The sequence below is a fragment of the Spermophilus citellus genome, assembly GCF_964194105.1.
Source record: "Spermophilus citellus genome assembly, chromosome: 2".
Classification (NCBI taxonomy): Eukaryota; Metazoa; Chordata; class Mammalia; order Rodentia; family Sciuridae; genus Spermophilus; species Spermophilus citellus.
This window is the reverse complement of record NC_138183.1, coordinates 223493231-223518158: the sequence shown is the minus strand read 5'-3', so window position 1 is coordinate 223518158 and position 24928 is coordinate 223493231. Positions and strand designations below refer to the sequence as shown.

At 35.8% G+C, this 24928-nt stretch overlaps 1 protein-coding gene across 1 annotated transcript in view; it reads left to right on the top strand.

Moving 5' to 3' along the window:
- The window catches only part of DCDC1 (doublecortin domain containing 1), a gene marked incomplete at both ends in the record, with an annotated part of 489436 nt that overhangs the window by 388281 nt on the left and 76227 nt on the right, over positions 1 to 24928 (top strand). The window contains 1 exon segment of the mRNA XM_081282196.1: positions 13797 to 13920. Coding sequence (XP_081138322.1) covers positions 13797 to 13920 — 124 coding nt within the window.

Here is a 24928-nt window from a genome sequence, read left to right as displayed (position 1 = left end):
AATTTTACTCTTTGTAGCAATCAACATCGATTTTCCAATCAGTAGAGTGACTCTTATTGGGCCCAATAATCTACTGGCATGAGGAGCCCAAAGTGACTAGATAATACAAAAGCTTCCCCAGATCAGTGGAAAACTTACTGAATTCCTGAGCAGAAGTGTTCCCATAGTGAAAATCAGTACTCTAATCCAGCAAAGACTAAAGGTTTAGAAACAGGGAGTGGTTCACTAGAAATGATGGCAAAAAGAGCCAATCTAATGGTTTCTAAATCCACACAGTTGAGTATTTGAGGACAGAACACCAGTTCTTGCTAAGATCACTGCATATATTGGTTCTGTAAGGATGAAACTATATACCTGCAAGTGATTTCCCAAGGTGGAGTGTTGGTTCCAACTTCAAGCATTGCTCCATTATGTCAGGCCAGCTGCTGAGGGTGATAATGTATAATGTAAGAGAAGTAAATCCTGTGGCTCACTGTCAAACTCCTTCGTTATAAAATATGTCTCTTGGGGAGATTATGGGGCAGGGACGTGCTGTGGCACTGGTTGCTCGAGCCTGAGTTGGACCCGGAACAGACCGGTGCGGGAGAGAAGCGACCCAGGCCCTCGATTTGCAGCTCTGGACTGTACTGTGATAAGGGCGCCGCCACCGCAGAGCGCTCTTCAGCCCCGCCGGGCTGAGCCAGCGCGGGCCGACGAGAAAGAAAACCTGGGCCTGCCACACCCAGTCTATGGACAGTTCCACAGCTATGAACCAGCGCATCTGTAGAGGAATGGAAGAGAACAAGGAAAGGATCACTAGGCAATGCTGAGCTGACGTGGATCTGGGGCAAACAGTCTGGGCCTCTCAGAACACACACTGAGCCCGGATCGGCTGAATTCAAGCTCCCGTTCACCTGCTTCCCGCAGACAAACAGCTGTGACTCAGCACTAATCCATCTGGCTGAAACAACTGGTCAGCCCTTCTGATCCTACAGAGGTAAATGCCTACCGAGCCTTCATAGGTAGTGGCCACAGGTTTGAAAGGGGGCTTGGGAGAGACAGTAAGGACCCACCCGTTGCATTGGTCGCCCGGCAAAGGGAAACGAACTGTCGCCATTTGCAAGAGACACCACTATGGCAGAGAACTGACGTCATCAGACTGCGGCGGAGGAGATAACTTCATTGAAACCTGCCGCTACAGGTGTGTAATTCCCTAGCCTTCCCTCTCCACACATCGGGGAAACCTTAAGGGCCCCTCCCAGCTCTCCCGTGAGCGCGATAGCCAGCCCGAGGGAATCAGAGGTGGCGCGGGACCCGTGGCGCAGAACTACGCTCCCACCAGGGCTGACTGCTGAGGCCTCTTGCACCAGCAACCGGGGGCGTGGCTACTGGAGGGCAAGTAAAATTTGCTGAGGATTCTCAGCCCCAAGCTCTACAAACTTAGGGTCTGAGGGAATGGCAAACTGGAAGAGTGTGCCCAGTCATTCATGAAAACAGGGCTCCCGGGAGCAGCAGACCTGGCGTGTAGCCAGTATTGTGGTGAGCAGCACCCATGAGAGGGGCCTGGCTAGAGGAAAAGTGGGAAGTGACTAGACACAAGAGGAGGCCCTAGGCACTCAGGATTGGAGACTCGCCCAGTCTGGGAGGAGCTGCTGCACAGTGATTGGTTCCCGCATATTGACAGGAGAAACTTGGCCAGGTGGGCACAGCGCCACCTACTGGAAGAGAAGTTAATCAAACTCTAAGACTGCATTGATTAGTTTTTTTTTCTTTTTTTCTTTTCTCTCTTTTTTTTTGATTTGGGTTTCTCTTTCATTTTCATTTTTCTTTCTTGTTTTTTTAAATTTTTTTTTACAATTTTTTAAAATTTTTTTTCCTTCTAATTTTAATTTTAATTTTTATTATTATTATTTTTTCTTTTTTTATTTCCTATTTTTTTCTTCTTTTGTCTTTTCATTTCTCTTATCCCCCATTCCTTGAATTCTACCTGCTTACTCTCATTCTCTTTAGTGACTTCTTCCCTTCCCTTCTAATACCTCTCCTCCCAAGCATCAAATAAATTTATAGGAGTAAACAGTAACTCAGCAGTCAAACAGAACAAGAAGTAACATGAGCAACTTGAAAAAACAAGGAAGAAAAGGAGTACAAACAATGCAGGACAGCCTAAATATTCAGGAGGACCTAGAGTCATCAGAAAAATGGTCATATAAAGAACTCAAGGAACACCTTAGACAGATGGAATGGAACCTTAAAGAGGATACAAGACAGCAAATTCAAGCAGCGAAAGAACACATTGAGAATGAATTACATAAACGGATAAAAGAAGAAGTTAAGCATCTTTATCAGGAGATAGAGATTATAAAAAATAATCAAACAATAATTCTAGAAATGAAGGAAACAATAAACCAAATTAAAAACTCAATTGAGAGTATCACTAACAGAGTGGAGCAAGTAGAAGCCAGAATGTCAGATAATGAGCACAAAATATATCATCTTGAAAAGAGTCTAGCCAACTCAGAAAGGCTGGTAAAAAATCACGAGAAAAACAACCAAGAGTTATGGGATAACATAAAAAAAACAAACTTAGGAGTCATCAGGATAGAAGAAGGTACAGAGATTCAAACCAAGGGAATGAGTAACCTGCTGAATGAAATAATTACAGAAAACTTTCCAGAAATAAAAAAGGAAACAGATATACAAATTGAAGATGCATACAGGACACCAAGCACACAAAATCACAGTAGACCAACGCCAAGACACATTGTTATGAAGATATCCAATATACAGAACAAAGAGAAAATATGAAAAGCTACAAGAGAAAGGAGACAGATTACATTCAGGGGTAAACCAATAAGGTTAACAACGGGTTTTTCATCACAGACACTGAAAGCAAGAAGGTCATGGAACAATGTATTTCAAACACTGAAAGACAATGGATGCCAACCAAGAATTCTGTATCCAGCAAAATTAAGCTTCAGGTATGACAACGAAATAAAAATCTTTCATGATAAACAAAAGTTAAAAGAATTTGCAGCCAGAAAACCAGCATTGCAAAGCATTTTGAGCAAAACACTACACGAGGAAGAAATGAAAAACAATAACCAAAACCATCAGTGGGAAGTGCCTCAGTAAAGACAGAGGGCGAGGGGAAAGATAATCATGGAGAAACAAACTAAATTTTTTAAAAAAAGGATAAATAATCAAACATGGATGGAAGTACAAACCATATATCAATAGTAACTCTGAATGTTAATGGCTTAAACTCTCCAATAAAGCGACATAGGCTGGTATCATGGATTAAAAAAACAAATCCAACAATATGCTGCCTCCAGGAGACACATCTGATTGGAAAAGACATACACAGGCTGAAGGTGAAAGGATGGGAAAAAATATACCACGCACACGGTCCTCGTAAGCAAGCAGGGGTGGCCATCCTCATATCGAATAAAATTGACTTCAAGACTAAGTTAATCAGAAGGGATAAAGAAGGTCATTATATACTGTTAAAAGGAACCATTCACCAACAAGACATAACAATTATTAATATTTATGCACCAAATAATGGTGCTGCGACATTCATAAAACAAATTCTCCTCAAGTTCAAGAATCAAATAGACCACAACACAATAATTATGGGTGACTTCAACACACCTCTCTCACCATTGGACAGATCCTCCAAACAAAAGTTGAATAAAGAAACTATAGAACTCAATATCACAATCAATAACCCAGACTTAACTGACATATATAGAATATATCAACCATCATCAAATGGATATACTTTTTTCTCAGCAGCACATGGATCCTTCTCAAAAATAGACCATATATTATGCCATAGGGCAACCCTCAGTAAATATAAAGGGGTGGAGATGATACCATGCATTTTATCTGATCATAGTGGAATGAAACTGGAAATCAATGATAAAAGAAGGAAGGAAAAATCCTACATCACATGGAAAATGAACAATATGTTACTGAATGATCAATGGGTTACAGAAGACATAAAGGAGGAAATCAAAAAATTCTTAGAGATAAATGAAAATACAGACACAACATATCGGAATCTATGGGACACAATGAAAGCAGTTTTAAGAGGAAAATTTATCGCCTGGTGGTCATTCCTCAAAAAAAGAAAAAACCAACAAATAAATGAGCTCACACTTCATCTCAAAGCCCTAGAAAAGGAAGAGCAAACCAACAGCAAATGTAGCAGAAGGCAAGAAATAATTAAAATCAGAGTGGAAATCAATGAAATTGAAACTAAAGAAACTATTGAAAAAATTAACAAAACTAAAAGTTGGTTCTTCGAAAAAATAAATAAGATCGACAGACCTTTAGCCATGCTAACGAAGAGAAGAGAGAGAACTCAAATTACTAACATACGGGATGAAAAAGGCAATATCACAACAGATGCTACAGAAATACAGAAGACAATTAGAAATTATTTTGAAAACCTATATTCCAATAAAATAGAAGATAGTGAAGGCATCGATAAATTTCTTAAGTCATATGATTTGCCCAGACTGAGTCAGGAGGATACACACAATTTGAACAGACCAATATCAATGGATGAAATTGAAGAAGCCATCAAAAGACTACCAACCAAGAAAAGCCCAGGACCGGATGGGTATACAGCGGAGTTTTACAAAACCTTTAAAGAAGAATTAATACCAATACTTTTCAAGTTATTTCAGGAAATAGAAAAAGAGGGAGCTCTTCCAAATTCATTCTATGAGGCCAACATCACCCTGATTCCGAAACCAGACAAAGACACCTCAAAGAAAGAAAACTACAGACCAATATCTCTAATGAACCTAGATGCAAAAATCCTCAATAAAATTCTGGCGAATCGAATACAAAAACACATCAACAAAATTGTGCACCATGATCAAGTAGGATTCATCCCTGGGATGCAAGGATGGTTCAATATACGGAAATCAATAAATGTTATTCACCACATCAATAGACTTAAAGATAAGAACCATATGATCATCTCGATAGACACAGAGAAAGCATTCGACAAAGTACAGCATCCCTTTATGTTCAAAACAGTAGAAAAACTAGGGATAACAGGAACTTACCTTGACATTCTAAAAGCTATCTATGCTAAGCCTCAGGCTAGCATCATTCTGAATGGACAAAAGTTAAAGGCAATCCCTCTAAAATCCGGAACAAGACAGGGATGCCCTCTATCACCACTTCTATTCAATATAGTTCTTGAAACACTGGCCAGAGAAATTAGACAGATGAAAGAAATTAAAGGCATAAAAATAGGAAAAGAAGAACTTAAATTATCACTATTTGCTGATGACATGATTCTATATCTAGAAGACCCAAAAGGGTCTACAAAGAAACTACTAGAACTAATAAATGAATTCAGCAAAGTGGCAGGATATAAAATCAACACGCATAAATCAAAGGCATTCCTGTATATCAGCGACAAAACTTCTGAAACGGAAATGAGGAAAAACACTCCATTCACAATATCCTCAAAAAAAATAAAATACTTGGGAATCAACCTAACAAAAGAGGTGAAAGATTTATACAATGAAAACTACAGAACCCTAAAGAGAGAAGTAAAAGAAGATCTTAGAAGATGGAAAAATATACCCTGTTCATGGATAGGCAGAACTAACATCATCAAAATGGCGATATTACCAAAAGTTCTCTATAGGTTTAACGCAATGCCAATCAAAATCCCAACAGCATTTCTTGTAGAAATAGATAAAGCAATCATGAAATTCATATGGAAAAATAAAAGACCCAGAATAGCAAAAGCAATTCTAAGCAGGAAGTGTGAATCAGGCGGTATAGCAATACCAGATTTCAAACTATATTACAGAGCAATAGTGACAAAAACAGCATGGTACTGGTACCAAAACAGGCGGGTGGACCAATGGTATAGAATAGAGGACACAGAGACTAATCCACAAAGTTACAACTATCTTATATTTGATAAAGGGGCTAAAAGCATGCAATGGAGGAAGGATAGCATCTTCAACAAAGGGTGTTGGGAAAACTGGAAATCCATATGCAACAAAATGAAACTGAATCCCTTTCTCTCGCCATGCACAAAAGTTAACTCAAAATGGATCAAGGAGCTTGATATCAAATCAGAGACTCTGCATCTGATAGAAGAAAAAGTTGGCTCTGATCTACATATTGTTGGGTCGGGCTCCAAATTCCTTAATAGGACACCCATAGCACAAGAGTTAATAACAAGAATCAACAAATGGGACTTACTTAAACTAAAAAGTTTTTTCTCAGCAAGAGAAACAATAAGAGAGGTAAATAGGGAGCCTACATCCTGGGAACAAATCTTTACTCCTCACACTTCAGATAGAGCCCTAATATCCAGAGTATACAAAGAACTCAAAAAATTAGACAGTAAGATAACAAATAACCCAATCAACAAATGGGCCAAGGACCTGAACAGACACTTCTCAGAGGAAGATATACAATCAATCAACAAATACATGAAAAAATGCTCACCATCTCTAGCAGTCAGAGAAATGCAAATCAAAAGCGCCCTAAGATACCATCTCACTCCAGTAAGATTGGCAGCCACTATGAAGTCAAACAACAACAAGTGCTGGCAAGGATGTGGAGAAAAGGGTACACTTGTACATTGCTGGTGGGACTGCAAATTGGTGCGGCCAATTTGGAAAGCAGTTTGGAGATTCCTGGGAAAGCTGGGAATGGAACCACCATTTGACCCTGCTATTGCCCTTCTCGGACTATTCCCTGAAGACCTTAAAAGAGCATGCTACAGGGATACTGCCACATCGATGTTCATAGCAGCACAATTCACAATAGCTAGACTGTGGAACCAACCCAGATGCCCTTCAATAGATGAATGGATAAAAAAAATGTGGCATCTATACACCATGGTGTATTACGCAGCACTAAAAAATGACAAAATCATGGAATTCGCAGGGAAATGGATGGCACTAGAGCAGATTATGCTTAGTGAAGCTAGCCAATCCCTAAAAAACAAATACCAAATGTCTTCTTTGATATAATGAGAGCAACTATGAATAGAGCAGTGAGGAAGAGTAGGAAGAAAAGATTAACATTAAACAGAGACATGAGATGGGAGGGAAAGGGAGAGAAAAGGGAAATTGCATGGAAATGAAGGGAGACCCTCATTGCTATACAAAATTACATATAAGAGGTTGTGGGGGGAATGGGAAAATAAACAAGGAGAGAAATGAATTACAGTAGATGGGGTAGAGAGAGAAGATGGGAGGGGAGGGGAGGGGGGATAGTAGGGGATAGGAAAGGTAGCAGAATACAACAATTACTAATAGGGCATTATGTAAAATTGTGGATGTGTAACCGACGTGATTCTGGAATCTGCATTTGGGGTAAAATTGGGGGTTCATAACCCACTTCAATCTAATATATGAAATATGATATGTCAAGAGCTTTGTAATGTTGTGAACAAACAATAAAAAAAAGTACTGTGATAAAATATCTGAGAAAATAAACTTAAAAGTAGGAAAAATAAAATAAAATATGTCTCTTATATGTATGTACTATGGGCTGATGGATAAACATTCTGGTGGAGGCACTATGGACATCCTGTCTACTTTGTTGTTAAGCATCTCTTCTGTGATAGATGTTTTCTGGTAGTATTAATATGAGAAATAAAAATTCACATGCTTGGTAGCCTCCCCCTAAGTCCATACACGTACTTCTTCCTGGAATTTCATGTCCCTTACCCATGTTTTACAATTTTCTCTTCTTGAGGTTTCTTATCAACAGGTCAAACATTAGTCACTGCCTACAACTATGGTTGCCTATTGTTTTCTACAAAGTGGATGACCAGGTGTTCTATTCCCAGCTCAACCTATTTGGGACAAATTCTTTTTGCCACTGCCCTTCAGAGCCATACCAAGTGGGACTGTGATATAGCAGTAGTCCACAGTGACTACTAGCACTGGTACTAGTCACATTAACCAGTCTAGACTATTTCTGTTATTTATCAAATGCTTGTAGAGAAACCACCTGAGGTCATAGTTGTAAGTTAAGGGAGAGGCATTAATGCAATAGACTCATGCCTTTTTCTGCCTCAGTCTGGCTGGGCACAAATCACAAGCCACTCAAGCAGGAACAAACTTTATTTCTGAACTCCACCAGCACACTCCACACACGCTTCCCGGGAACTCTCCCGAATGCCACGTGACTCCTCCAGGAACCACCAACCGGAAAATCCCTCCTCTGGCACTTCCCCAACCAATGCGAACTCTTCAGGAATCCCCGCGAGAGCTCAACCAGAACTCAACGGGAACCTGCGAGAACTCAAAAGTCATCATCTTAATGGCTTGCTGGTGTCACCTCTCAACCACTACTTCTGGCAAAAATGCCATGCGTCATCCCGACTTGGCTGTGGCCCTCAACATCTTTCATTTGCTTGAACCTGATCTAAATGTATCACTTCTATTATACAATGAGGTATATCTGTCTTACCTTATGTCATGGAGGATGTGACTATACCTGGTTCATGATGAATGGCTCAATTTTTATGGTCATTTTACAGTTCATTTTCTAGTACTCAGTCTCACACACACAAAAAGCTTTTCAAAATTTGTTTTTCCAAAACAGGATTATTTTCTGATGCAGACAACATAGTCTTACTCAGAAACTTAGTGTCCATACTGTACTTCTTTTATTAGGTTTGCCAGAGACTTCAACAGCACCCATATCACCTCAAATTCCTTTAATGTCACAGAATGTGCTAGGTCATATAACAGAAAAGCTTATACCACAATATGGATCTGTTTCTGATGCCTCTCATGCCCTGGACTCCTGTTGAAATTGGCAGTCTTCAGGATTACCTGGTAAATGCATCAGAGCAATATTTTGAAGCATGATAGATGTTGACTAAAAAATCCAGAAGAACCTATATCAATGCTGTACCTTAGTCTTTGTCATATGAGGTACAAGATGGGACCTGTACTTTATCATAGAGTAATATCCCTGCATGCATCAGGCCAATGGGACATCTCTGTTACTCTGTTGATGTGGCAGGCCCTGAATATTCAAAAGTTTTATTTTCCAACTTCTGGCACACAAGAGGAGACTAACAATTTTTGGTTACTAACAGGGGAGAAAACCTGGAGAATATTGTTTCCCAAGAGTCAAGTGAAGAAAGTATTTTAAGGAGGAGGGAAGCTGGGCATGGTGGTGCATGCCTGTAATTCCTGCTACTCAGGAACTATTCAGAAGGCTAAGATCCCAAGTTCAACCCAACCTTGGCAACATAGCTAGACCCCTAAAAAAAATGAAGGAATAAGGGCTGGGATGTAACTCAACCTAGACTGCTTACCCATTATGTGCGAGGCCCTGGGTTTAAGCCTCAGTACTACACACAAATTAAACAAAAATAAAACAACAACAACAAAACAAAAACAAAAACAAAAAAAAGAGTGAAGGGAATGAGAATTTGTCAGGCACTGCTGTTGTTAATTTAGTTATGTTTTAAGAATTGATCTTTGGTCTTGGTAATGTAAAAACCTTATGAGGTTGGGGCTGGGGTTGTGGCTCAGTGGTAGCATGCTTGCCTTGCATGTGTGGGGCACTGGGTTCGGTCCTCAGCACCACATAAATTAATAAAATAATAAAATAAAGGTATTGTGTCTATCTACAACTAAAAAAATTTTAAAAAAACCTTATGAGGCAGTTTCACTGGTGTTTCAAAGACAAAAATTTGAATTGGTTTATGAGAAAAGAGAAAGAGAGGAGAAAGAGACAAATCTTTTATAAAGAATTTGCTGCAAAGGGACACAAAGAATGACTACAAGAGGATGTAGGGTTCAGAGAGGATTCCTTTTTCATTTTTATTTTCTTTCAAAGATATTTGAGTGTCAAACATTATGCAGATGGAATGACCCAGAAGGGAAGGAAAATTAATGGTGCAAGGCAAGAACAAAGCCCTAGAGGAGAGAAGATAAGGATCTGGGGCACAAGGAAAAATGTTGGCTTAGATCAAGAGCACAGACAGCTCCATGGTGGCAAGAGGGCAGCAGAGTATATGCAATCATAGCAACAAGGACTGGTAGATTTGCTGGTGAGAGGACGAGGAAAGTCTTTTCTGTCCACTTCTCTTTTCTCAGCAAAATAAGATCACCAGCAGACATCAAGAAATGGGCAATGGAATCTGAGAGGTTTAATGAAAAGGAATTTATGTGCCCCTCTCACAATAGGGCTGAAGTCCACCTGAGGTTTATGGTCATAATTTAACATAGTAAATGTTAGCACAATCAGATATGATGCTCCCTTTTATAACAAATGTTTTATAATGACTTCTTCACTATTCCAAAATAAAATTCATAGTTAAGAGAACCTGCTCATCACGATAACTTTTGAAGAAATACCTGTCCTATAATGACAATGGTAATCAAAGAAAAATAGCTTGGAAGTAAAAGTAATATATACTGCAATATAAAATCTCAACCCAGCTGTGTAGAAAACATTATCAAGTTTGTATATACTTGTTCCTCTATATAGAATCACCTGAATATGTGGACACAAGTTTCAAAGTATGCAACTATGTTATATTTGTTGCCAAGAATGGTGATGTCATTAGTGATATGATTTTTGCAAAAAAGTTAACGACATGAAAGAAACAGATCTATCCTTGAGGGAGTTGAATTAATAGGGAATTCAGTGTGTATTAAAATTGTGCAAAGATACTTTGTGTTAAAAGACAGTTTGTTTTTAGAATCAGGCAATTTGATTTTTTGCCTCCATGAATGCTCAGAGAAAAACTGTAAAGTTTGTGGTATGCAGGTCTAACTTCTTACACTTTGACATACATTTGATATTTTTAGATTCCTACCAGTTAAATGAGAACAGTGTCCTCCAAGTCATTATGACAACCAAAACAGTCCTAATTCTCAAAGCATTTTCAAATAAGTTCCTATTACCTCCCACCCTCACCAGGCTCTGTATATAGTAATTCGGTTCATGATTGTTTTTTTCTTCAACCTTTGCTCAACTGTTGAGATATAGGTTTTAAATTCAAAGCCTAGATAACTGGACTTAACAATATTTGGTTTATATTTTTTCAAGTGCAAAGAAGGCAAAGAGGGATACTGGGTTGAGGGTGAAGACAAAAGAGTGGTTATAACGCTATACCATGAATCTTGGCTGAGAATGAAGGAAAGGGATACCCCCTGGCTCTGGAGTATGAGAGGCGATAGAGGAAATGGATTGGAGCATCTGGTACAGTTGAGGAATTGTTGGCACAGGCTACTTAAATACATAAATTGGAGAAAAGGGAAGTGATGGGAAGGTGGCCTTGAAATTGGACTTGGAAGTGGTTTCAATTATATGTGATGCCTGGTTTGGGACTGTGTCCATGGGAAGGGTAGGTGGATAAGAAATGAGGTTAAGTAAACAGGAGGCACTGAGAGGCCAGGGTAGATTGTCTACTTAGTATTGAAAAGATGTTGAATGATTTTAGGAGCAAAGGTGGAAAAAACAAAAAAGTAAGCCAGAGTGGTAAATTCTTTAATAAATGGGAAGGGAGGATACAGGAAAACTAATATGAACTCAATAAAAAGGGTAGTAGGTGCTATAGGTTACACATATGTGTTTCAAAACACCGGGCATCTTTGGAGATGGATAGAGTAACAGTAACCTGAAAATGGCTCTGCAGGACAAGGAGAGCTTTCACATCTCCAGGCCCAGAATAACTTAATGTATGATTCAGAAAACTACTAAAAATGAGGGTTTCAAAAGAAACAGGTCATGGAGATGGCCAGGTATTCAGAAAAATAAAACAAAATTGATGATTTAAATATGTCTGTTTTATCTACAATAACCAGAGTTTACCACCTTTGGAAGTTGTTTAGCTTGAATGAATGGATTTTCCATTTCTCTTTGGACTTTATTTCAGCTTATGGAGTATTTATTGTCTTGTATATAGCTAACATTTTATGAGGTATTAAGAGAAAATAAGGCATATAAAAATCATCATTCAGATAATAAGTGTATGAGTTCACGCTCAGTGAAAGGAAATATAACGTGGGAGCTATATTCTACCATTGCCTGTCTTCTGAGAACTCTCAACTTTATTTTTTCTGGTTCCATGTTGTTTAGAAATAGGTCTTTCCTGTTCCCACTACCTCTTGGTGTCTGGGCCCCATGCATTTCCAGCAAGCTTGTGGGAAAACTGGGCTCTTCAACATGAGGTGGAATACTGCAGATGGTCTGATAGGGCTGGTCAATCTTAGAAATTTTTTCAGGGTCTGATGACCATCATATGTGCTAGAAAATTATGGGTGATGTGTGGTTCCTGTATTCTCCTTCATTAATCAGTGATGTATTATATTAATAAATGTCCATCATTTCATTTTTAGGATCAGTATTACTTAGCTATAGCGATTTTGACATAATATTACATTTTATTGGTTAATATTGATTTAGGAGTTTTACATATATAATTATACTTATTATTGCTGTATCTTTTCTTAAATTGCTAGTGACTGACTTTATTATGAAGCTTATCTTCCTTTCATGGAATGAATTAACTAGTTTTCTATATCTTTATGGTTTAGAATATATTATATAGCATAAAAAATGATATATTTCATGACCTATGAAATTATATATGGGAGGATGTTTTTTATTTGAAATCCATGAAATTTTTTTTTTCAGAAATTCATTTATTTTATCAGAATTATTGCATTTATGAATAAGCATGCATAATATACTCTCACTTTTGATCTTCTGTATTAATAATTTAGCTTAATTTTCCCATTTAGTTTGTGTTATTAATCTAGATTTGTTTGCAAAAGATTTGGTATTTTCTTTTTTATTTCAAAAACATTTCTTCAAAACATTCCACTTTTACAAATTATTTAGTTATATTTAAATCTCAATTCCCCTTCACTTGTTTTTCATGGGATAATTTTATGTTTTTAAAATAAGTGATTGAGTTGAAGGCTTCATTAGTTTACCTTCTTGATCTAGCTGTTTAATAAATGTGTTTAATAAATAAACACTCCGAGTTTAATTTGAATATAAATCTAGATATATACTATAAGTTTTCACATAGATTATTTTTATTGCTTAAGTAGCTATTGATCATGTTAATTTTTTCCCTATCTGATAAATAGTATTTGGGGAAAGAGATGTGTGGTTTTTAAATTATTATATGATTCAAACTGTAAAATTTAAACTTCTGCTTATATCTAAATATATTTTATTATTTGTCACAATGTGTGTGAATTTTATTTTATAATTGTATTGAAGTTTACTTTGTGTATATTTAGCAAATATTACAAATGTTCAGAAAATGTTGAGAAAGACAGACTGTTAGACCACAATGTGCATAAATAAATGATCATAATTACATTTATTAGTTAGAGTGGTCAGATATTTTATGTCCTTATTTATTGCTTTTTTACATAAACTATCATTTTAATAAGCTATTTTGTATAGTTTGTAATTTGTTGATCTTGTAATAGTTTCTCCCATAATAATTGTGTGTATATTAGTTTCTCTCTGAATATCTAATAGCTTTGTTTGATGTCATTATTATTATAAAATGACTCTTTTGTGTTAAATTCCTCAGTCTAATATAATATTGACAATCCTGTCTTAATTTAACATGTTTTCTGATTTTTAAAATCTAGTGTTTTTAAATTAGTTTCATTTGTGTCTCTTGTAAGCAGCAAATGATCAGACTGGGGTTTTTATTTCAAACTAAGTCTTCACCTAGTACATAGTAAGTACTCAATTAAAATATGTATTTTGAAATGACATTTAGCCTTGCTACATCCCATTTTGTTTTTATTTCGTTTTAGGTGGGCCATAAAACATGAAGGGATCAGTAAGCCAGGCCAATGGAAGCATTCCAGAGTTGAAAATCCCCTATGGAACAAGCTTACTTACATGTGGCCGGTCCTTCCCAGTGGACAACTTAACGAGGTTGTATGGCTTAGTAGAAGAGGCAGTTGTTGGGACTTACTTTAAGACCCCATATGTGATCATCCTGCTGAAAATTCCCATGCAACTTTTGAATTGCAGTTGTTCAATATAAAAGATAAAACTTGCTCCTAATGTAGATGTGTTCAAATTTTTCATTCTGATAACAAATTAATCTATTTCTTCTTGCCCATCAAATTTATTTACAAGTATATTATTTATTATGTATTTTGAAATTTAGTTCTTAAGCATACACATGTTCAAAATATTGTATGTTTCTAGTAAATTGAAATTTTATCATTATTTAGAAACTCTAGTCTAATTAAAGTTTCATTTATACAAAACTAATAGAAATATATCAATTTTTGTTGGTGTTTTTGGTTATTATTTGCTCAGTATAGATTCTTTTCATCCTTTTACTTTCTAATTTTATATATTCTGTCTTAGGGGAGTTCTGGTAATCAGCATGTAGATAATTTGAGAAATTTAAATGACCTCTATCTTTAAAATAAAGCATTTGGTATTTTCTGACTATTGTAATTATAGATATATTTGGATTGTTATTCATTTTCTATTTGTCTTAACTTTTCTGTACCCCATCCCAACTTTTTGTAGTTTGGAAGTTATACCCTCTGCACTCTCTGTTATTATTGTTCTTCTCTTAATCTGAATATATTTCAGCCTACATACATAAGTGATCAAAATGCAAAGTTAAATATATTTACTCTTCTTTCAAATAATCAATAACAGATTATATAACTACAATCATATTATTTGTGATATAAGGTATTATTAAAGTGGTATGTTTAAAAAAATTCCCTTGGATAAAAACATTGCTGTATGCGGTTAATGCATATTTATGTTTACCCCCAGTTTCCATCATTCTTGTTATAATTTCTTTTTACATCTCAGTCCCTCCACCTAGGGTTATTTTCCCTTGGCCTAGAACATCCTTCTTTCAGCTATTAGTAGAAAATGCTTTTGATATTTTTGTTGTTGCTGATGTTTGCTTTTTTTGCATCACTAGAAATGGAACCCAGGACCTCACACATGCTAGGCAAATGCTCTACCACTGAGCTACATCTCCAGCCCTTTTTGTTTGTATTTTGAGACAGGGTCTTGTTATGTTGCTCATACTGGCCCCAAACTTGTGATCCTCCTAGGTTATCTACCACAAGGCCCAGCTTTCTGTTTTTTCCTTATCTAGAAGTGTCTTTATGTTGCCTTCAATCATATTAGGTATTTTCTCTTAGCAAACTGAAGATACCACCACTGACTTCTGCCTTCCTTGCTACTATGGAGAAGTCAGTGGTGGTTTCAAATGCTATGCATTTTTCTATCTATTTGCTTTTAATATCTTTTCTTCGATATTCTACAGTTTTGCAACAGCATATCTGAGAGAGGATTTCTTCCCCTTCTCCTCCTCCTATGGTACTGGTGATTGAACCCAGGATTACTCTACCACTGAGCTACATCCCAGACCTTTTTTCCTTTCTTTTGAGGAAGGGTCTTACTAAGTTGCTAAGGTTGGCTTAGAGCTTGTGATCTCCTCCCTCAGACTCCCAAGACACACAGGCACCATGCCTGGCTGAGGATTCCTTTTTATTTTATCCTGCTTCAGATTTACAGGTTCTTTGGGGTTCTTGAATCTGTGGGTTGATCTCTTGCATAATTTCCAGGAACATTTTCCTTCAAACATTCTCTCTCTGGTATGTATTCACTCCATTAATAGCCCTCTGATTGGCTGTATGTCAGGACTTCTCATTTGACCTCCTTGTATCTTGACACATATTTTCCAGCTTTTGCCTCTTTTTGATGCATTTTATATCATATTTTTCAGCCTGTGGTATGAATTCTCAATGAAAATTATTTTTCTTCTCCACACAGTGAAAATGTTTGAGGCAGTATATTTTACTTACAGCTTTCTGGAGAGATATTATTTCTGGTTTGCCTATTTAGTGAAATTTATTCTATAATGATTCTTATTTTATGAAGGGAGAGGGTCTCCTATGAGACTTCCCACCTAGATTGGGTGCTGAGTTTGTTTCATATGCCCTTCCTTGGGTCAATTATACATAATAAAATATTTAACATTTTTTACACTAGATTTTGAATTATTGAGTTGTTTGTAACTGAGAGTCAATCAACTTACCGATTTGTTGTATTTCTGATCTAATCAAGTGGTTTTTTTTCGTTCCCCTTAAACCATGCTGTCCTGTACTTCTTCACTGAGTAAACTTACGAGTCTCAGCACTTTAATGAAAGGACACATGATGTCTGAAAAGGAGAAGTCATTGCTTAAAGCCCCAAAGATGCCTTTTTACTTAGACTGCAGTGAAATAACAATATAGAAAACTGAGATTTTCTTTTCTTTTTCTTTTTCACACCATGGATTGAACCCAGAAGCACTTATCCACTGAGCCAAGTCCCCAGCCCTTTTCATTTTTTTATTTTGAAATAGGATCTTGCTAAGTTGCCTAGGGCCTCACTAAGTTGCTGGGTCTTGCCTTAAATTTGTGATCCTTCTGCCTCAGCCTCATGCCCTGCAAAAGGTGTGTGCCACTATGCCCGGCAAAAGCTGAGTTTTATAGGAAAAAAAAAATGGTGAGCTTCTAAAAAGCAGAGACTGTGGGTGGGCAACGGATGGTCTGGGATTTGACAATTAAATGACCCTAGGAATTAATGTTGTGAGATATAGGGTTCATAGCACTAGTAAGAGCCAACATGGAGTCCAGGATAGAAGGTTGGCATGGAGAGACCAGTAGGGCCACATATGCCAAGAAAAAAAACTCTTTGGCTTGCTCTGATTGTAGATTTTTTCTATAGAAGTCCAACAAGGACAGAGGCTAAAACCTAAAAAACAGCCAGGATATTAGCTGGTAGTGACCAAATGCCAGCAGTTTGCCCAATAACCAAAGAGGTCAAAAGCCATGACCTTTGAGGCATCTGAGGATCCAGGACAGCTATTTATCTAAATGTTATTTGTTATGTTCAAGTTTTATATAGAGAGACCTTGGGCCCCTTTTACCAATGGTAAATGGTTTATTGAACTTTCATCTAAATTCAGAAACTATCTTGAGGAGAAGTTTGCCCTTGAAAGGAGACAAAAATTCTGGCAAGAAGTTTGACCTTCAAATATAATTAAATATGCATCAAAATGACAAAATTAAAAAACAAAAAAAGAGGTTTTTTTTATATATTGGCAAAACTGGGATACCTCTAATTCCCGAATGGATAGAAGGATGGACAGGGAAGCCTATAAGAAGGTACATTTTGTAGAATGAGAGACAATTGTAATTATCACGAATTTCACAAATATTGTGGTTATCTTTTATGTCAGTCAAAGCAAAAGTCATTCAATAAATCTATTTAAGTTACAAATGATAATTAGGATACCTAAGCTAACCAGATTGAGAAAACTACCACAAAAGAGGGTTTCAAAAGAAACAGGTCATGGAGATGGCCAGGTATTCATAAAAATAAAATAAAATTGATGATTTAAATATGTGTGTTCTATCTACATAACAAGAGTTTACCACCTTTGGAAGTTGTTCAATAATATTCTAACAGCTTGAATATGTTTGATGAATGGATTTTCTATTTCTCTTTAGACCATTTACCTTAAAAAATAACATTTTGCTCATGGTCTAAGATTTGACAACTGAATGATCTTAGGAATTAATACATATAACTTCATTTTTTTTCTAGCCATTCAAACAGAACAGTAGCTTTTGTGTGGAATGGATAATTTACTATACTCCAACAAATCTCTGACCTTCACTTATAAACTGAAAGGAGAGATCTAAGGTATTACATTAATTGAAATCAGGCAAACTGACCATGTATTTCAAATGACTCAGTCTGAGGGTCCTGCTATGTCTTGAAATGTTTGAGGAAGAGAAAAAAGTAGTTACCAAGCCTGGAATTCAGATACCTCTCAAATTTAAATATAATCAATTTTGCTTCAAGCTTGGATCCATCAGATTAGTAGGAACCATATTTTCTTCCAGTCTTATTTTCACACAGTTGATTTTTAGCAAAAACATTATTTTATTTCAGCATATAATTAAGTGCAATTAATAATTTGGTTGTAAAGACTGTAATTAGGAAATGTAACATTTTTATTGTGGAATACAGAATACTTTGGGCACTGTAAGCATATGTATTAATTTTTTTACAAACTTAATCTTTGAACTTCACCATTTTTCTAACTACTGTTTATTATATATTTAGGCAGTGCATACAGAACAAGAAAGGATATAGACATAGTCCCTAACTGAAGCTTACAGTTGTAAGTCAGGAAGAAACTAGAAAAAGAGGCAGAGCTGATGAATAAAGGAGGAAGAAATTCAAATAAAAATTTGGGGTTCTAGAAATAAAAGGCTAATTGTTGACCAAGTTAATTCAGTCATACAATCAGAATAAAGAAAGTATAGCCAGGATGACTGCCTGAATCTGCCTAAAAATTAAGTCAAAATTCTGAACCTAAGAAAACCATTTAAAAGACACTATCTTGAGTGAGGATCCAATTCTCCTGTTAGTTCTTTAACAAGAACTTTCCAAAGTAGAATGATGACTAAGGGAAGATGTAAGGAAATGTAAACAATATGTAAATATGGGATTATTTTTGTAGTTTCTCTGAATGCATTAATGCCCCAAACTATTTACCTCTCAGTGGTGACAGCTGATCTGAGAACTGATTTCATGCTGTTATCACTTTTAAATATTATTCATTCTAAGAAGAAATTGATAATTTTTTTTTATCAACAAACAGCATCTCATATATTTGGGGATACCAATATTTTAAAAATATTTTTTAAATAAAGGCTTATAAAAAGCAGAATCATCATTAGTAACTATGATCATGGGAATAATTTATACAAACTCGGGTTATTTTCTCACACCTTGAGTAAAAAGTTATGAATTGAAAAATTGTATTTCTTAATACTTAAATGTAAGGAGCAATGGATTTTTCATATTCAAGAATGAAATCTTTGAAAAAAAGTGATTTCAAAGAGACTTAAGATTTTGGAATGTATATTGGATAGTGACTTAAAAATTTCTAAATTACTAAATTAAATCATATCTCTTTGGATGGGCTCAGTCTAGACCAAAAAAAGTTAAAAGTACAAATTTTATTTATCTGTTAAGAGATGATATTTCTAGTAGCCAAAAGTGATAAGAGGCATGTCCTTGGAGGCCTCTGAGGATTCAGGACAATATAGGTTTTTACACATAGACCATGGACCCTTTCTATCAATAGCAAATGGTCTTTTGAAATAAACTAAGAAACCATCTTGAGGAGAGGAATGGGTGGACATACATGGATCCTTGAAAGCAAACAACAGATTACTTAAGGGAATATGGGAAGGTTCAAGAGAGAAGTTTGAAGATTGATTTACTTATTAGTCTTTCAATAACAAATAGATGGAAGTAGGGCCACACATGACTAAAAAATTGAGATCAACGAGCTCTCAAAACGAAAACATGTTTTGTCCACTTAAGAGAGATGAGAAAGAAAAAAGCGTAATTATAGTCCCTCCAAGGAAGCACCATGACAACTCAGGACTGCCTGACAGTGTAGCTGGGTCATGGAATATTGTGAACACAAGGGAAACCAGCAGAGAATGAATAGAGCCCTGGAAGATCTGAGAAAAAATAGAACTCTAGCCCTATTTAATTATCCATGTTTTTGTTACCTTTTATTATCTTGAAACCATGTTTCTTTATTTCCATGAAGGACCAAATAAAGGTGCCTTAAACATTAGAACAAAAATTAAAGTACTTTATTTTATTTTTATATTTATTTGTTCTTTTTAGTTGTACATGACAGTAGAATCTATTTTGATATATTTATACAAACATGGACTGTCTTATTCTAATTAGTATCCCAGTCTGGTGGTTGTACACAATGTTGAGGTTCACTGAAGAGTATTCATACATGTAAAAAATTAAAGTATTTTAGAGGAAGAATTGCCATTGGTAGTAGCCACCTTGGAAAATTTTGAAACCCAAGCTAATTTTTCATCTCTTTGATTGGGTCTCTGTGATATCTCCCATTGAAAAGAGAGGACTGTTGTGCTTCCTTCCTCCACCTGGAAAGTAAAGGAAGCCTTCCCGAGTCAGCAGTGCTTTGGTGGTGCTAAAGCCCATGTCCACACTGGCTACCTCTTATGAAAAATATTAGTGTAAAAAAAATATTAGCTATTTTACACTAGTCTTCAATATGAGAGTAATTTTAAATGATATTTTTCTCTCCCACTTCTCTCACCTATCCACCCTTTACTTTCTGATCTTTTTCTTTTGACTGAAATTAGTGTAAAAGTTGATTTGTTCTGAATTGCTTAGTATTTTTGCTGAGGAATAGTTACAGATTGATCCTAAACCTACTTCTTAAAGGTTATGTGCCCCCAAACAACTACTGTCATATTAAATAAAACTCTATACAATAAAAGAGTTTCAAATGAAAATATGACACATTTTTCATAGCCTTTAATTTTGTTTGGTCAAGAAACATAGTAAAGCCAGGTGCAGTGGTGCATGCCTGTAATCCCAGAGACTCAGGAGGCTGAGATAGGAGGATCGTGTGTTCAAAGCCAGCCTCAGCAATGGTGTCTCTAAATAAATTACAAAAAAAGAAAAAAAAAATAGGGGTGGGGAATGTGGCTCAGTGGTTGAGTGCCCCTGCGTACCCAGTCACCAGCACCCACCCATCCCCTCCAATATAAAAATAATCATAGAAAGGGAGAGCAAACTCATGTAGCTCTATTGGTGGATAACAGGCACTTATTTAAATAAACAGTTTATAGTGTGTTTTTTGCAATTTGATTTCCATACAGGTGAAAGGTTCTCAGTGAAAGTAAGCAATAAAATAATACTTTTTAAATGCAAACTTTGCTTATTTAGAAGTGTGATAAATTAAGCTCATTGTATGTCACTGTATTAACATGTTTATTCAAATATAAAGGAAAAAGCATTAAACTAAAAAACGCTTCTCATCAAAATTTAAAACATTTGTTTATGTTGCTTTTCTCCTAATTAAAAGCAATTGTTGTCTACTCACTCATCTCACAAATTAGCACATCATAATTAGATGTCATTTCAGAATAAAATCTTCACAACTTTCAGATTTTATTTATAACTTATTTAAAACACTTTTTTCAGCATAATTGCAAAATTCTTAAAACTGTTTAGGAAATGTAAATTAGGTATAATTGTACTAATGTTATATTAGCTTTGAAAAAAAAACACATATTCTCCTTGTCCATAAACTAAAGGCCCTGTGACTTGATCTGTGCTGGACTACCGTGCCAGCACATTCCCCCAATCCATTTTTATCTTTGTCATGTTAGTTGGATACTCCCAGGACTCTAGGACCACCTTTATTGTGACCTTCTGAGGTTTTGCCTGCCAACATGACTTCCTTTTTCTTTGGGTAGGTACCTATGTCCCCTTTAGGAAATAGTTCCCACTTTTAGTTCATATGGATTATGATGTCTTTGGGTTCCCCAGAAACTGGTTATATGTTACAGTCTTATTAAGAAGTCCAGTCGCAGGGAACAGGATTAAGGGACAAGAGGGCAGAAAAGGGAGCCAGTGTGAGAATGTGCTATCAAGCTGTCATCCAAGAAGCCACTGAAAGATGTTCTTAGCAGATTTTCTCTTAGAGAATAAAAGGAAGAATTTATACTTCAGCTTCCATCTCTCTTTGGTTAAAGATTTTCTCAAGTTATGCAGAAAATGACAAGTCAAAGATTCAAATACAGTCAGGCTTGCTCAAGAGCCCAAACCCTTAGCCATTCTATATTGCTCTTACAAATGTTAGTCAATAATGAGAGCTAAGAGTAAACTAGAAGCAATGATACAGAGTAGTTAGTATTCTAGGGTTACAGGAGGAATGCTTCTTTGAGGCGATATTTGAGTAAAGACCCAAAGGGGAAGAGTATTCCAGAGAATGCAAAGAACCTGATATAATGTTTGAGGAACTATGAGGCACAAAATTACAGATGCAGTGTGAACTGTGGGGAGAACAACAGGAGGCAATATTGGAGAGAAAGAAGAGAACGAAGAGGTGTGGATCACACAAGGGCTTTGTAACCACTGACACTTTTTTGTTTGTTTTTGAGACAGAGTCTCACCAAGTAGCTCAGGCTGGCCTCAAAACTGAGATCCTTCTGCCTTAGCCTCATGAATAGCTGGAATAACAGGCATGTGCCACCATATCTGGCTAACATGCTGGGCCTTGTAGGGCATTATAAGACTTTTGACTCTTAATCTGAGACGGGAAACCATTGGAGGCTTTGAGTCAGAGGAGGAATGTGCTCTGACTTCAGTCTTAATAGGATCTTGTGATAATAGAGGGAAAGAGACTGATGGAGGTAAGAATAGTGGGTGGGAGCCTTTTGCAATCTCTGTTGGAGAGAAAATTGTGCCTTTGACAAAGGTGATAGAGTAGGGGTAGATGAAAAGGAATGGAACCAGGTTTTGCTAATGGATGAAATTAGAAATTAGTACAAAAGGTCCTATGTTGGGAAATTTAGAGACACTTTAACTTGTGAAACAAAAAATAAATCATAATGAAATTTTAAAAGACATATATTTAGAACCAAAGCAAAAAATGTGGGTTGAGAAGTATTCTTGAAGCAAAGTTCTAATTCTAAATGTTTGTATTAAAAAAGAAGGTCTCTCTCTCTCTCTCTCTCTCTCTCTCTCTCTCTCTCTCTCTCTCTCTCTCTCTCCCCTCTCTCTCTTTAAAAAAAAAGGAGGGAAGATAAAAATTAATGAGATAAGCATTCAATTTAAGGAATTAGAAAAATAATGGTAAAATGAGCTGTAAGAATTGGAAGAAGAAAGAAAATTATAAGAGCAGAGACTGATATAATAGATACTATCTATATAATAGAATCATCAAAACAAAAAGTCAGTTATTTGAAAATATTAATAAAGTGAATTTATCCAGTAAAACTGATTAAAGAAAAAGAGTAAATAATATCAAAAATAAAAGAAAGATATAAGTATGGATGCTGAGAGATTAAGAAGAGATTTATGATTATAAATAACTTTCTGCTAATAAACATAATAATGTAGATAAGTGAAATAATAAATTCTTGGCCAAAAGTAATGTATTAAAAAGAAGCCAAGAAGAGTCAGGGAGCCTAAATAGTCCAATAACCATAGAAAAAAATAGAATCAGTAGTAGCTAAAATCTCCCAGAAAAGAACACTCTTAACCTAACGATTTTATTGATCGATTCTACCAAACATGTTTTTAAAAATTCAGAATACAAAAAGAGAAGCAACATTGTCCTACTCATTCTGTAAGGCTAGAATAACACTGATACCAAACCTTGATGAGGATAGAATAAGAAAACTACATGTTAACTTTATTTATGAATGTATAAATGAAAATCCTGAAAACAAATATTGCAAATTGAATTTTGCAATCTATAAAAATGATAATACATCATTTGGATTCATCCAGGAATGTACCATTAGTTTAAACTTTGAAAACCTAATTAATGTAATTAATACAAAGCTGATGAAAGTATAAGTAATCATATAAGCACAGTAAATTTAAGGAAAAAGAGCATTATATGATTCAATGCACAGTGTGGAAAAAACATTTTTGTAGTGCTGGGGGTAAAACCCAGGGCTTAATATGTGCTGGGCCAGCACTCTGCCACTGACTGAGACCTCTAGCCCTGAAAGAAAACCCTTAAAAATATGCAATTTTCTTAACCTAATATACATAATACATATTTCAAACAGACTTTTTAAAAAACAAAAGAAGCTGATTCATAAATATATATAGGCAATAGCATGGGCTCCACAAGAGCCAATATCCAAAGGAGAATAACAAGGTAGAAGTACTTGACCTCCTAGACATGAAAACTTACTAGATCTAAAACTGTTGTAATCAAGGCATTTGATACTGCATAGGGGTCGATAAATAGACATACTAGAGCGATTGGAACAGAGAAACAGACTTACTCTTATAGGAAGTTATGGTATTTGTCTACTACCATTCCCCATAATGCATTAACAGGAGATGCTACAGATAATTTTCTATGCAGGTGGAAGGAAGCTATGAATGAATTAACTTGGACTAGCCATGCCTAGCATCATCTCTGATCACTCTTTCCCTCATTTACTCTTCTTGTGGGAGTGTCTGTGAACAGCAATACTATCTACAGTTGCTTATTAAACTATGCTCTGGGAGCCATCTTTACTTTCTTTTATTGCCCAAGCATCATGTTCTATTAATTTTAAATTTGATAGATACACTTTTTATCCCATCCTTTACTGAACGAGGCTTTAGGACTGTTCAAAGGCAATACTCAGGGTCTTATGTGGTTCTACAGCACAGAGTATGGAACTCTGTCACTATTATACTTACACTATTATAATTGCCAGTTTATTTCCATGTAAGTTTCTATAATTCCCCAAAGTTCTGAAAGTATAACTTTAAGTAAATCCCTTAAGGGAGAGTATCCTACCTGGTTTGTAGTTTTATTGTCAGGGCCTAGTACTATCCCTGGAATATAGTTAATAATCAATAAACATTTGATAATATACTGATTCATAAATAAATGGATATATGGATGAAGAGATAGAAAGTAAGTGAATTCCAAAACAATTCATCTAAAATGTATTGAAGGTATTTCATCATATTATTCTGCTTTATAAAAAAATTCTTTCTTTATAATCTTTTTGCCACATCTGGTTTAGGATGATATTATTCCAGGCTATCATAATACCACTTTTTGCACATTCTTCTTTTCTTTACATTGATTAAAGATACTTCATGATGAGGAAAAAAACTCCAAGTTCTACTTTTCTAGAATGGTGTTTCTGTCAAATGGAATAAATCATCCACAAATCTTACATAAATTTTTAAAATCATTAATTTTCATCTTTATGAAAATAAAATGTTAATTAGAATTATCTGGAATAGCCAAGGGGAAGGGGCCCAATAAATATTTGCTGAATAAATGAAAGTTTAAATATATAAT